The sequence below is a fragment of the Carassius auratus genome, chromosome 18, assembly GCF_003368295.1.
Source record: "Carassius auratus strain Wakin chromosome 18, ASM336829v1, whole genome shotgun sequence".
Taxonomy (NCBI): Eukaryota; Metazoa; Chordata; class Actinopteri; order Cypriniformes; family Cyprinidae; genus Carassius; species Carassius auratus.
The window spans coordinates 20,481,084-20,497,081 of record NC_039260.1 but is presented as its reverse complement, the minus strand read 5'-3'; the positions used below and the strand labels follow the sequence as shown (position 1 = coordinate 20,497,081).

At 35.9% G+C, this 15,998-nt stretch overlaps 1 protein-coding gene across 17 annotated transcripts in view; it reads right to left on the bottom strand.

The window, feature by feature from the left end:
* The window catches only part of LOC113118627 (GRAM domain-containing protein 1B-like), a 133,988-nt gene that overhangs the window by 70,351 nt on the left and 47,639 nt on the right, over positions 1-15,998 (bottom strand). For all 17 annotated transcript variants that reach the window (XM_026287937.1, XM_026287936.1, XM_026287938.1 and 14 more), the window contains exon 2: positions 3,729-4,823. In XM_026287937.1, the coding sequence (XP_026143722.1) occupies positions 3,729-4,132 (404 nt within the window). In that variant the 5' untranslated portion in view covers positions 4,133-4,823. The remainder of the gene's footprint in view (positions 1-3,728; positions 4,824-15,998) is intronic.

Here is a 15,998-nt window from a genome sequence, read left to right as displayed (position 1 = left end):
TGATCTGACCTTGCATCATCTGGTTAATATGAAACTGTGAGGCTTTGTCTGGTGGTCTTGAACTTTGCACATACAACAAATTTACATAATTCAATAACAGCAAAATAAAATAAAAATAAAGTTGTATAACAGCTGTGCCACAATCTCTAGCTGGAGTGCCCCATGAGCTCTGCTAGAGAACACCCCATCCTGTACCCTTTACCACTCATCCTGGACTTCATTTCTCATAATCCTCTGCCTGAACACATCATCGATTGCAATCACCTGTCTTTCATCAGTTCTCATCATCAGTTCACAGCTGTCTCACATTAGAAGGACTTTAAAAGTAACACACACACTGACTTTGCTGGTTATTGAATGTTTATCCTTCTGTGTTTCCTGATTATCATGTGTTGATTCTAGACTATTTCCTTGTTTTTGATTGTTTGCTGCCTGCCCTGACCATTGATTGTTTATCTGGGTTACTCTTTTGCCTCATCTCTGCTGTTACTGTTTGCTGCTGCTTCTGGACCCTGCCTGTTTCGACCATGCTCTCTTTTAATAAAGCCTGCAAATGGATCCCCACTCTGTCGTCACGCCTCCTAAGTAACAAACTGAAAACCTTGCTAATTAACTTCTATATGTAGAGTTTGTGATTGCGCATCTGTTGAATTCTACATTTAATGCACCGTTTCCCGCAAGTTTCACCGCACCTATACTATACGCATGATACATCAAACATAAATTGCTCCCATTATAATCAACGAAGCTGTATGCACTGAAATCACCAAAATGCAACACCACTGCTATAAGACCTTCTCTACACCACACTTCCTCTGACTCCCTTCTTTCACAGTGACATCTCTTTTACACAGGCAACACAGACTTTGTAATTCAATTGATTTTCCTCTCATTGTTTTAAATGAGACACAAAATTCAATTCGTACCACTTAATTACATTATGGGCTCTCCTGTAAAGAAACATTTATTCGTTTCCCTTTAGCAGTCCTGTTTTGTTCAAAGCAACCAACAGTAGCTACAGAATGCCGGAGATCCCGGATATAACTGCATTGCTCAAGGACTCGTATTCTGCCTAAAACTGAACCTACGATACAGTATGTAGCAGTGGTACAGAGCTTGCATATAAAACCTGATACGAAATTATGCAAATCATCAGAGGCAAACAAATATATATATTTTATATCCCAGTCAAATCTGTTTTTGTGGCTTATAAAACTATCAGTGCAAATTACTGTTAAAGCATCAAGAGAGGCAGAGACTCTGCTACTGTAACTCCACTGTCTCTCTTTCCCAACTGATGCTATCTTTTTCTTTCTTTTTTTAGATATCAATATCACTGCACACTATATATGATTGTTAAAGATTATAGCTAGTACTCTATCCTGCCGGAAAGCTTCTCATGGGCCCCCAAATGAATCTCACTGACATTGCTTTCTCATTTGGGCAGGCACTGCAGGTAATTAGGTCTATTATCTCATTTTGTATTAAGTAGCCATGTAATAAGAGGGATAATCTACTGTGAGCTGCTTATTATCATTTATTAACCACAACAAAGCGACCTAGAACCACCACTGGCCAAAACTTTATTGCACTCAACATGTTAATCGTTCAGTTCAACAGTCAGTGTCCTCTCTGAAGAAATTGAACGAGATATTTCATTCCTAAATCACAAAATAAAACTACTAAATAACATAGCATGCAACAAACAGATAATTTAAAATGAACACTTAAAAATTAAAATAAAAAACATATATTTTTTTTCAATGATCAAAACAAATGAACTAAACAAATGGATAAATAAATAAATAATAGAAAGTGTAAATAATTTGTTTTTGAAGGTCTGTGGTGAACACAAGCTTGAGATACTTTCTCTCTCTCTCTCTCACACACACACACACACACACACGCACACATACATATATATGTATGTATGTACAGTGCCGTGAAAAGGTTTTAGCCCACTTCCTTTTTTTTTTTTTTACTTTTCTTTTGCATATTTGTCACACTTCAAAGACTCAGATCATGAAAAAATCCCTGCAGTTTTTAAATTATGATTTAATTTATTAAAGGAAAGAAACTGTCCAAACCTACCTAACCTTACGTGAAAAATGAATTGCCCCCTCCTGTTAAATCATGAAAGAACTGTGATTGACCACACAAATTTAAAAAGCTGAGTTAAATTTCAATTGTCACACCCAGGCTTGATTACTGAAAGACCTGTTGAATCAAGAAAGCACTTAAATAGAACCCGGCCGACAAAGTGGAGCTTAAAGAGCAACACATCATGCTGCGATCAAAAGAAATTCAAGAACAGATGAGAAACAAAATAGTTGATGTATCAGTCTGGAAAGAGTTATAAAGACTTTGGGACTCCAGCGAACCACAGTCAGAAGCCATTATCCACAAATGGAGAAAACTTGGATATGTGGTAAACCTTCCCTGGAGTGGCCGGCCTACCAAAATTACTCCAAGAGTGCAACGGCGACTCATCCAGGAAATCATAAAAGAACCCAGAACAACATAAAAAGAACTGCCGGCCTCACTCGCCTCAATTAGAGTCAGTGCTCATGATTCAACAATAAGAAAGAGACTGGGCAAAAATGGCATCCATGGGAGAGTTCCAAGGCAAAACCCATTGCTAACCAAAAAGCACACAAAGGCTCGTCTCACATTTGCCAAAAAATATCTTGATTATCCCCAAGACTTTTGGGTTTTTGGGGATAAAGACTTTTTGTTTTTATCCCGACGGACAAATATTCTATGGACTGATGCGACACAAAGGTATAAGGTGTGTGTCCCATTACATCTGATGTAAAACCAACACTGCATTTTATAAAAAAGAACATCATAACAGCAGTCAAACGTGGTGGTAGTGTGATGGTCTGGGGCTGTTTTAGAAACTAGGGTTGGCCACCCACTCACAACTGCTGTTTCTGTCTGTTTTGACACAGAACATCTTTACGACCACATCAAGCACCATGTGCTATTCAAACGGGCATGGAAACAGTACAGGTGACAAAGAAGCTTCAGTAGAACATCAGTGAACTGCAGTCAGATGAATATACTGTACACTATACTGGGCTCAAAGCATGTGCCCTTCAAATGCACGCACAAATACAGCTGCGCACAGTGTAGCCTGTATCATTTCATATTAAAGTGCGACTGAATCTATGAGCATGCATGTCATATCTTAAAGTAACAGAAGCCAAATGGCCTAATAACCCAGCTGCTGTGATGTTTGTTCATTAAAGATCAAAATAAAAAGAGGCAATCAATAACTTTTGTAGCTTTAAGGATTCATCTATATTTCATTTAGATTTTTGTGTTTACAATTTTATTAAGTTTATATATTTTTCCTACTTGCTGAAGGGCACAGGTAAGTATGAAATGTATTATAATGGATTTATGTAAAGACTGTTTTAAGTTCAATTAAATTAGAAGTTGGTAGAAGAGCTTATTACTGTAACTATCCAAAAGCTAATTGAAAATTTGTATTGGGTTTTTGTCGAAAGTATCAGGTAATGCAAACTTTTGAGGTGGCCTACAAAACTATGTCATTTCTGTGCCATACTAGATCTAAGCCAATTACTAAAGAATAAAATACTAAAGGGAAACTAGTATCTTCCAAACATTTAATATCAGTCAAACTGTCCTAAAATAGGAGGACTTGTTGCTAGAAATCACCATTGTGACATAAGCCTATTAAACCACATGTCTGAAGCACCAACCTGCTCTCACTGCCTTGCTCCTTCTTCTCTCGCACCTTCAGCCACTTGCGAAGCAGGAATCGTTTGCGCCGAGGTGAGGCGCTCGGGGTGGAGCTGTTTGACCAGGCTGCGTCTTCGTCGCTGGATGGCGTGATTTCGATGGAGGGCAGCTGGAGGTACTCTTTGGAAGCCGAGCGTGATCCAGGGTGCCGCAGCAGCCCGTTCTCAATCCGCTCCCGCTCGCTGGGAAGTTTCTTCATTCGTCTCATCTTAAAGCGTCGGCGCCGCAGGGTAGGGGTGGACGAGCTGGACCAGACGAGGCTGTCGGTACCACCTCCGCTCCCACCACCGTCCTCCTCTCTGTGACTGGGCTCATCCCGGGGGACATGCACCTGGAGCGACGGCGGCCGAAGGGTGTCCGTCATGCTCCGAGCTCACCAACCCTTGCCTCTGTGATCCGCGGTAAGATGTTAAACGGAGACACTACAGTTACTTCCCCACTGCCAGGGAAGGTGAGAGGCCAACCGAGGAACTGTCTGTGGTTAAAGATTTAAGAGGAAACTGAGGTGTTAAGTTGATCTTGGGTATTCCAATAGTGGCCTAATGTCAGGGCACTTCGATCAAAAGTCGATCTACTCTTCTTTGAAGAGTCCTTTCTTGATGATCGATTGAGTGCTTTCTTCTTGTTTTAGCTTTACAATTACCCAACAAAGAGCACTTGATGGTGTTTGGGTGGACGGTCTTGTGGAGGTGAGTGAAAATGAGGGGAGCGTGTGTGGCCTAAAACTGTATTAGATGACAAAGGAAGGCTCTTTTCTCCTCCCAGCTGATGAAACATGCATAAGGGGCGGCTATCGGTGTAACCGTACTCCAGGACTCCCCGTGGGTCTGAGACAGTCTCACGCACACAAACACAAGCATAAACACCCAGACTATGGAAATGGCCTGTGTGTGTATGTGAGTCTCTGTTGTTGTCGTTAAAGATGCCAGGAACTCTCTCCTGAGTACTGTCTGTTTATCCAACAACAAGGAATTGTGGGTCGGTCATGTTCCTGAGGTTGCTGTTCCCACAATGCTCTGCATCTCAGTCTTCTGGCACGTACAGCTGCTCTCAGCCTACAGATCAGAGTAAGGTGATAGGATGCCTGGTAACTAGGACACCGGTGACTGAAGTTGTAAAGTTGTTCAACACAAAGGTATTTTAAAAAATGCATGCAAAGCCACAAACAGTAACAAGGACACATTTGTATGCAAGACACAGCAAGATGCACTACCGAACACACAGATGTATCAGCAACAACAACAAAAACAACAACAACAATTAGTACAGTGATTGTGAGAGAGTGCACACACATTCATAAAGTACTCATCTGAATGCACACTGAAACTACACACTGAACTGGGATCTCTGAATGAACAACTGAATTAACTGAAAAACGACCCCCTCCCCTCCCAAAATAAAATAATAATAATAAAAAAAAAATATATAATAATAATGTTAAATCCAGATCTGATTTATTAGTTCTATCAGTTTCAATATTGTCTTAATAATGTTTCGTTTTGTTTTGGCAGAGTATGGTTGACCTTCTTTCTCACACAGACAAATTCAGCAAAGTATTCATGCTACTTTTTTATACAGTGAAAATAAATGACAATAGGGATTTATAATAAAATGTATCATAAAAAGCACGAAAATAAGGTAATAATAATGGAAGCCCATATGACTACTGTATATCCTTGTGAAAAATAAGTGTTTAATTTTATTAAATGTGCACTTGTAGTGTACACTAAAGTTATACTTTAATTTAAGTTTTTTTAATTTATATTTCAAATAAAAGTATATTTTTACAAGACTGTTATTGCAACAAATTTAATATTAATGAGACAAAAAGCATATTAAATGCACTGAAATAGAGAAACTTTTAAAAAGTGCACTTGTAGTAATGTCAAATAAAAGTTTTACTTTAAAGTAGGGCTGGACAATTATGGCTAAATTTACCTCGATTACGATTAATGAACGATTATTTTGTTTCTGTTTTGTTTTTTACCTTCATAGTTCACTGGCAAGGTTTGTACTGTAAGCAGGGCCGTAGCTGGGGTTAGCAGGGCCCCGGTACAGGTTGTAACAGTGGGCCCTGTTTTTTCAAGTTTCAAGTGTCCAGGTACAGAAACCGAATAATTAAAGGTAAAATAGCACTGTAACTTAAACATACAGTCAAACCAAAATTTATTCAGACACCTTCAACATTTCTCACATTATCAGTTTATTTGCTATAGTTTAGAAAATGGTAATAAAATATGACAAGAACTCAGAGTTAAACTGTCAGAACAAATTCATCTTGATAATTTCAGATAACTTTGATTGTAATCCATTACATATCTTTCTATCAAACAAAACTTCATACAACAGTCAATGCTTTGTTGGCAAATTACCAAGCAATGATTAAATGTGTTCAGTCTGTGGTGTGAAAAGGTTGCCTTAGCAATTCCGCAAAGGAGAGCTCAGTTCAGTGTTACTGTCCATGAGACGCGGCTCTCTCTCCGGGTGCGCACCGAGCACAGTGCGAGTAACCAGCTGCTCAGTTCAGCTTTTCCGCTGTTTGAATGCTTAACTCTTTTGAATGGTTAAATTTGCAAGTGGCCCGGCTTAATAACACGTGTACATGACGACACACAGCAGCGTTCTGTAAACTGTCCTGAGCGTCTTTTTAGACTGGCCTCAGCCAGACGGTTGAGATTGACTAGTAAAAGCGCGATCTGACATCATGGCTCACTATTAGCAGTTATTTTATCTATGTTCTTTACATTTCTTATAGATTATTGCTTGGTGTTAGAGATAAATAAAGATCGGATAAAGATAAATTAGCACACTAATTTAAATAATAATAAATACTAGTACGAGTGATTGCGTGTGTGAATTAGTCATACCGTCTCTATATCATTGTGAAGCTGCGGGTTGTAAATAGCCTTCAAAAGTAGAAAAATATGCTATAATAAGTTTTGAGATTCTAAGCTACTTTAGTAATAAATCACAGGACAGTTCTGATGAATAGTTTTGCGTTCCTCTGTGCGCGCGATCTTCACAGTTGTTTATTTGAGTGTCCATGCCACAATGCAGCTGCGCGAACATGGGAGCTCGATATAATCCGATACACATCCAATCATCTAATCGCTTGAATGTCCAAACCATAAAAAAAATACAACTGACAAAGTTTAGTGAAGACGCAAGGCTCACCGCTCGTGCGCCATCACTATGTGTTGAACTGGTGTTCAGCTCCGTGTTTTGCTTTTATGCCACTGACTGGACGGGGCAGAGTCATGTCGCTACACACGCGCTAGTATGTTTTTTAGGGGGAAGTGTTAACAGGATTAAAAAACCGTAATAAACGACATGGGAAAATTAAGTCGGTTAGAGGCTCTGAATTTAGGTTTCGATTACTTTTCGATTAATCATCTAGCCCTACTTTAAAGTTATGTTTTAATTATTTATAATGCTTTAAAGAAGTATACTTTTTTTGATGTGTTGACAAGCATACTAAAGCACATGTGAAGTATTTGATTATAATTTTAAATGGTGTAGTGTGTCATTACAAATGTGTAAAACGTATTTAAATACATACAAATTTCAATAGAAATGGCAGTAAAGTATATTTTAGTTTACCAGAAAAGTTTGACAGTACATTCAGCATAACATCTTAATTACAATTCAAGGACTAATAAGTAAATATGAAATTACAAATAAAGATAAAGGAACACTCCACTATATATATATATATAATTTTTTAAAATAATTTTAATTCAAATTTTCCAGCTCCCCTAGAGTTAAAAACTTGAGTTTTACTATTTTCTAATCCATACAGCTGATCTCAGGGTCTGGCGGTAGCACTTTTAGCTTAGCTTAGCATAGATCATTGTATCTGATTAGACCGTTAGCATCTTCCTCAAAAATAGTTTATTTTTCCTATTTAAAACTTGATTCTTCTGTAGTTACATCGTGTATAGAACCCTATGATTTCCGCGATGCAGAAAACGTGGACGTAATCGCGGAATCCAGTCATAAAAACGGAATTTACAGTTTAACGTGGAATGTCACGGAATTTGTCAAATTTTTTATGAATTAATCAAAAGTAGGTCATTAAACTTACATGAAATCATGATATGGACTAATATCTGTAAATATTAAGCAGGAAAAGTCTATTTAAAAATTAATCCTGCATGTTCGGCATGTCTGTGATAATGAATAGTGCAGAATAATCATACAAAATTTCTTCCATGTTTTATTTTTAATAGTAAATCCCATTTGTTTACCAAAAAATAAAGTTTGCTTAATTTTCAATAACTAAAAGATAAATTAAATTAATGTTTTATGTATTCATTTGATAACCAGAAAAATCTAAATACACAACAGAATTTCTGAGGGGGAAAAAAAAATTCATAAGGCTATTTTTTTACAGAAAAAAAATGGAATCCAGAAAATTTTAGCCAAAAAAATAAATAAAACGGAATTTGGGAAAAAATAAAACGGATTTCATAGGGCCCTACGTGTTCTAAGACAGACGGAAAATAAAAAGTTGTGATTTTCTGTGCTGATATGGCTAAGAACTATACTCTCATGAAAGCATTGTATTAGGTTCACAATTATGTATATATATATATATTTTTAAGTTTATTATTCTCATATAATAACATGGTTTATTTAATGGTAAATCTTACTGACGTCATATGTTTGCTTTGAGTGAAATATTCTTGTCTACTTCAGTTCCCAATCACATTCACATTCCCTAGTTCATATATGGTTTGACGTCAGTGGTCAGTGGTGCTGAACACAGTTGGTTCTTGCTCATCTCGTAACCAAACTTGAGAAAAAAATATTTTACAGATTTTATTTTTCTTCTTTAGTCCAATATTTAAAATCCCCCCCAAAAAGTGTGTGTGTGTATATATATATATATATATATATATATATATATATATATATATATATATATATATATATATATATATATATATATATATATATATTTGTCATACATTTTGCTTCTAACCATCTCCTTTAGTGTTGCATAGATGCCATATGCCATATGGATTGAATTGACTTGAGGGTGAATAAATGATGACAGAGTATTCATTGTACTTTGGAAAAGTACTGTGAATAACCTCAAACTGAAAAAAGCACCTAGATTTAAAGCATACCAATGTGGTTTGACTATATATCATTATAGTATGTTTATTCATCACAAACTGTAAAATGATTTTACACTACAGGGTCAGTGTTTAGCTGAAGAGCAATAAAAGCCTGACAAGAGTAAACAGCCCAATGAGAGTCATATAAAGAGGCCGCGGGCCAAACACCCTGACCGCTGACCCAGTACTGAGAAACTCAAATACAACCCAGTTGACATCCAATATTTAAACAATCACTTCCACTAAACTGCACACAACACCAAAGGCCATACTCCAAATGAAAACAACCCACATCATTTTCCCATTGTTCCATCTGATTTTTTTTCAACGAAGCAACTAGATCAGTACACAAAATGTAAATAAGTATAATGCTGAACAATGCTGTTCCACATTTCTCCGCTGCAGAACAGCAGGAAGCCACTGTCAGGTTGCGAGGGAACCGTTATGTTGACAGATAGTGACAGGATTGGGTTACTTTGAAAGGAGAGGCTGTATCTTTGTGTCAAGACAGACACTCAAGGCTATTGCCACTACAAAACCTTGCTTCTCTTCCTCGCTCTCATTAACACAATGACACATACTATAATTTTCATTATAACAATATGTGCAAACTAGAGTTGAGGAGCTGCTACCTCTGCTCATATTTGATCGCTCAATTCAAATCATGTAAATCTGGCAGTAGTTTCCAATGGAGCTGTATATCAGTTGTGAATAATGAAAGCAGGTCATATAATCCACAGATGTTCTGTATGTGTTTTATAGCCTTATTTCAGTGACTTTTAGTTTTTCAGTAACCACACATAAATGTTGTTTTCTCAAAAACACAAACATGTACATTCATGCTGCTTACATTTTACTGTAGCTCAGTTTGTGCTAATTAAAGTGTGATAAGACTTTAGTCATTAATATGTTTTTAAGATACTGAGAAAAAAACACAAATGTCAGGGCATGTCAAAACTTCTTCAGACCACAGAGGGTTAAACTGATAAAAATACATTTGTAATGCTACAAATGATTTCAAATAAATACCTCTGAGCTGTCTATTTAACAAGAATCCTGAAACATGTATGGGTTACATATTTGGTGTAACAAAAATGTATGTAAAGTGTATTGTGTATTGTAAATGTATTGTGGTTTCCACAAAAAAAAAAAAAAAAAAAAAAAAAAAAAATGATAATGAACAGAAATTATCAGCAAATCAGCATATTAGAATGATTTCTGCAGACTGCAGTAATAATGCTGAAAATTCTGCTCTGCATCAATAAATTACATTTGACAAAATATTCAAATAGAAAATAGTTCATATATGTATATATATATATATATATATATATATATATATATATATATATATATATATATATATATATATGTATATATGTGTGTGTGTGTGTGTGTGTGTGTGTGTGTGTGTGTGTGTATTTTTGATCAAATTAATGCAGGGTTGGTGTGCATAAGTGACTTCTTAAAAAAAAAAAAGGTATACAATTGACATACAGGACTTCTAAAATGTGTTATAACGTGCTTTAAATGCATAGTTTGGATGTTTAAAAGTTAACATATGAAAGATTTCCTTAACCCCCTTATACTGAAACGTCACATCCTATCACTTACAGTAAGCCCAGTGAAACTGATTTTGCATTACAAGCTGACAACCTATAAACAAATCTCCAAACAAATCATTTACAGAGAAACGAGAGACAATCTTCCTGCTGGGATCGGAGATATATCAAGAGTGCTGTTAATTAGAATATGAAGACAACAGCTCACATTACAGACATCCTTCATCAGAACGTAATAACTTCAACAGCTTTACATAACCAAGGTCACATGGACGCTAATCCTACATGATTACAAGCATTCAGAACTATTTGCTTTATGATCAGAAATGTCACATTACTAACGTTTGCAAATGTTTTCTTGTCGTGTTAATGGCAGTTTCTGACCATACTTTCTGTGCAATAACGATTTTAATAAGAGATTAACCTTCTTATCTTCTTCACTTTGACTTTATCTGTCTCTCTCGAAACTCTAGTAATTATTAGAGTGTAATCGCAGATTCAGATCAAACCTTGTGCCTGAAATATTTCGGCTCCATGAAAGCATTTCTTCGACATCATGAGCGATTTAGTTTTGTTTCGTAACCAGCACGTGTGTTTGTCTGCGGAGACTCACAGCAGGAGTTTGAGGAAGGCTCCCCTCTGATTGCTGGAGGGGCCGTGTGATGAAAGGCTGGAGAGAAAGCACATTCTGCTTGATCTGATGTAACGCCCACAGAGATGTGCCTAATCTCACTTAGATCCCAACACTTCCACACCAGCGGCCCAGGATTCCCCTTCCCTCCCCTGACTGAGGGAAACTGCTGTATGATACTGAGGGCTACTCATCTTCACTAATTTGGCATGCTATAATTAGGAGGTGTTTGATGTTAGATGAGACTGACACAAGGGACATGTGCCAGAACCTGAACTAGGCAGAGAAAGCATAAAACAAAATGTGAACAGAAAACTCACATGAGGATAAGCTGTAAGAAGACGAGATGCTGAAGAAACTGATAATATATATATATATATATATATATATATATATATATATATATATATATATATATATATATATATATATATATATATATTAAGCATTCTCAAATTATCCTCAAAACACATAAGCACATTCTCCCCAAATTCTCAATATTGTAATGTTGAAAACAAAACAAAACGTAACGTGTTGCGAAATATTATACTGTCCTAATTTCAATGCAAATAATGTAATATAATTTGTAAATTGAAATTGACAACAAATGTAAAGCAAAGCATATACAATATATTATAATGCTATTATTTGTAAATATAATATTATTATTTAAGAATCATAACATCAAAAATAGTAACTTGAAATTATGTAATAAATATAATTAGTAAATTATAGTATTTGTACTGTAATGTAGAAAAAAATATAAATATAACGTATAAAATATAACGCAATATAATATGTAAAATACAGTACTTGCACTAATGTGATGTAAAAAGTTTTAACTGTAATTGTATTGTAATGCAACAAAATACAATCTATAATACATATATTTGTAGATTATATGTATGTATCATAGTATTTGTTCTTTATTCTAAGTTACTAATAACTTTATAGGTGCTGTATGTAGGATTGACACCGAGTGGCTGAACTAGGTATTGTAGTCCAAATTCAAAATATTGGAGAGGGTTTTTTCACCAGACTCCCGGCTCCTCCTCCTCAGACTTGACACACAAGTTGGCGACACCAACAGGAGTTGCGCCGATGGCAAAATTGTTTAATATGACTAATGACACTAAATCAATATAATAAATCAACAGTAATACATGTAGCATGCAAAAATATGGAAAAAAATAAATAAATACATTTTATGTTTTAAAACATAAAAATGAAAAATAAAAATGGTTATGAAAGAAACAAGAAGATCCACACTTTTGCTGGTGTGCCCTTGTATGATTTACAGTGCTTGTTTCTCCAAAGTCCCACATATCTTTTCAATAAAGTATACAGGAAATAGTTTTCCAGACACAAATCTCCATTCCTCCATTCCCCTCCAAGCTAGTTTTCATTTCTGTTTTTCTGTAAAGTTATGTCATCTGCCGTGTGTAGAAATTTCAACAAGGTGGCCTGGTAAACCTCCCAGCAGGACACAGACGCTGAGACGAGAACACAAGCCAGCGTTTGATTTGCTGCTTTATTCAGGTCAGCATTGTGTGCGAGCGGACGGGTGGATGAAACGATCCATTTACTGTCCCAGACACAACACACACCACCCCTCCATCCAGCACACTACATAATGCATCATTTCAAGATCACAAATAACACGTCAGCATCTTGTGCAGTTTATCATGACAGCAAACTATTATAGCCAGACACTTATTTATATTTATGTCTCTATAAAAATCCAGTGCATAAACACCTGTGTGTTCTGTGCAGTTTCTACTGTCACGTGTTCACTGTCACTTATAAACAGGTGACACTCTTAATGTACAGCATGCCTATTTCCAACATATATATTTATTTAAGGAGCGTGACCTTTGACCATTGGCAGGACAGTTAAGAGGTGCAGTCAACTAGACAGATTCCTTCCTCTTACTCAAGACAATAACCCTAAAACAATACAGTGCACCTGTGTCTTCAAATTCAGGAGATGATATTGTGTGTTTGAGATCAATTTGGATGTAAATCCATTTGGGTGTGAATATATAATTATATAATCTTCATTCAGTGATGCAGACAGTAATGAACATGCACTGTATTGTTATTATGGGCCCTTCAAAATACTGTAAATGATTCCAGGTAACTAATTCTTGTTAATAAATAATGCCAGATCACTCTTGCAAAAGATATTTTAATCTCAATGAGTTTTTTAACATGGTTTAATAAAGAAATTAAATTAAATGAATAAAAAAAAACAAAAAAAAAAAACTATATAGTCACATGAAAAGAGTCAATGCCTCCGTCACACTTTGATTGGATATGATTGATTCAGACAATAAATCCTGTCTCTTGTTTTTGAGCGCACTCCATGTTCATGAATCAGTGCGAATGCAAATGATGGAGTAAATGGGAAGACTAATTAAAAGTAAGTAAATAACTCAACCACTTAGATATCACAGATTTATTATGTCAAAATAAAACTTTAAATTGAGTGAAAACATGACCTGAGGTTTGTGTGTGTGTGTGTGTGTGTGTGTGTGTTTGTGAACTTAACAGCTGAACATCAGTTCTCAAGTAAAATATAATAGGGAAAATAAAGTATTACATGGTGCTCAAGAAACTGAAGAAATCTGGTAACAAAGAAATGCTGCACAACTTTCTGAGACCTGCTTGTCAATGAACCGAAAGGAAGTTTCAGTTTCACATTTATCACATTTATAACAAACAGTTATCACACTTCAATCTGGACAAAAACATGCACAGAAAATATTTCTAGATAATTTTAAAAAATGCTATGATTTTGTATTATTGTTCAGGTTGCACTATTCTTACTGTGAATTTACCGAAGAAAGTACTCAGTAATATAAGGTTAAGATTAGGCTTAAACTCTGCATGAAATCATGACTTTATTTACTTGACTAGTGCACATTGCTAGTCTTGATGTAATCCTTGACTGTTAATCCGAAGATTTATTTATTTATAGACTTTTTGTCTTTCTTTATCGGAATCTGAACATTTACTTTCGCTCTGGAATGGCATTCCTTTTCTGATGACGTCAGTTTGACGGCTTGGGCAGAATACACCCCTCCAACCTAAGATTGCTATGATTGAGAGACAGTAAGGAGGAGCACAAACATAAAACCATGCCCTCTATTCAATATTCCCTTACACTGAAGAAAAAGTCGGCAGAAACTTCTGGTTCACTCGGACTTTAAGGGAAGATTTATGTTTAGTGCCTAGTTATTAATCAGTTATTATAATTACTTTAATAAAAACAAAGCATGTATATGTATATGCAGAACAGGACTGCATATACAGGATGTGTAAAATACATTTATACATTTTAATACAATTATACAATCATTATGTATAATTTTGTATATTTGAACTCCAGTGTGTTGAAAAACATTTTTTTTGTGTCTTTACTTTTTTATTTATAGTTGACTGTTCATGTTTTCGTTTTGCAATTTGTTGAGTCTATCTTTCCAACCTGTTTTCAGTCATTTTTTAGGGCTGGACAAGTTAACGCATTATTATCACATTAATGCATTAATTAATGGTGCAATAGATGACTGTGTTCAGAATGTGTTTTGTTATGCTTGTTGAAAGTCTCTTCACATCCTGATAGCAATCATGAAGTTAAGCGGTCTAAATGTATTTATATGTATTTAAATATTCTGTGGAAGGTATAAGACCAAGAAATGTTTGTTCAATAAACAAAATCATCCACTTGTCTACCTTAGTATAGTCTACCATATGTATATGCATACCTCTGCACACCCTGCTTGCGCAGACAGGATACGTCATCAGCCTATCACACTGGGACGAGTGTCATCATGTGTCTCAACCAATAAGATAATTTGGGGTGAGCCTAAGATTGCAGCAGCGTTCACACAAAGACTGGTTCACATGAACGCTCCCGATAAATTTATTTAGGCTAAGCATCAACATTCACAAACCACTGTTCACTGTTATTTTTAACAGAAAAGTGCTTGTAATCACGACTTCATAACTGGGAATTATGAAGTTTCCGATAGCACTTGAAAGCACCTAATTTGTTTAAAGTGTGTGCAAACCAAATGTTATTGCACTTTTGTTCATATAGCAGTACTTTTAAATGAAAGAAGTGTACAATACGGTTTTGACTGATGAAATTTTCCCAACGGTTAATCGACGTGTAACAACACTGGTAATAACGGTATCAGCGTGGGGTTGTTTCCTCTTTTCCAAACTTTCCTTTGCTTTTAAAAAGCAGCATGCACACTCACACTTTAAAATAGCTGCAATTCGCCGTAAAGCAATTGATCGTTTTTAGTTAATTTAAATGTTCCCTCGTTTTCTTCACACAGAGCAGTGAACACACACACACACACACACAGGGCAGCCATTTCAGTTCAATGCCTTGCTCAAGGGCACCTCAGTCATGGTATTGCCGGCCCAAGATTCGGACCCACAACCCTAGGGTTAGGAATCAAACTCTACCATCAAACCACTAGGCCACGACTCCCCCACCACTTGGATGGGTTAAATGCAGAGCACCAATTCCGAGTATGGGTGACAATACTTGGCAAATGTCACGACTTTCACTTTTTCACTTTCAAAATCATACGATTAATCGCAATCCCAAAAAAAATATGAGCAATTATGAGCAATGTGCTATCAAATACACAAAACAACACCATGAAGAGCAAAGGATATGCATTAACTGTGTAACTGATGCTTTACCTACATATTTTACTCTTGCTGCTACAGAATAGTAAAAATGTCAAGCATGACTGCTTCATAAGTGCATAAGAAGTAGTTTTATAACTATTCTTCATAAACATAAACTAAGTAGCAGATTCAAAATAAAAACTCAAAAGGTGATCGTGCCTCTTCCTGACACTGAAATACTGTAGGTGTCCTGAGAAATGCTGT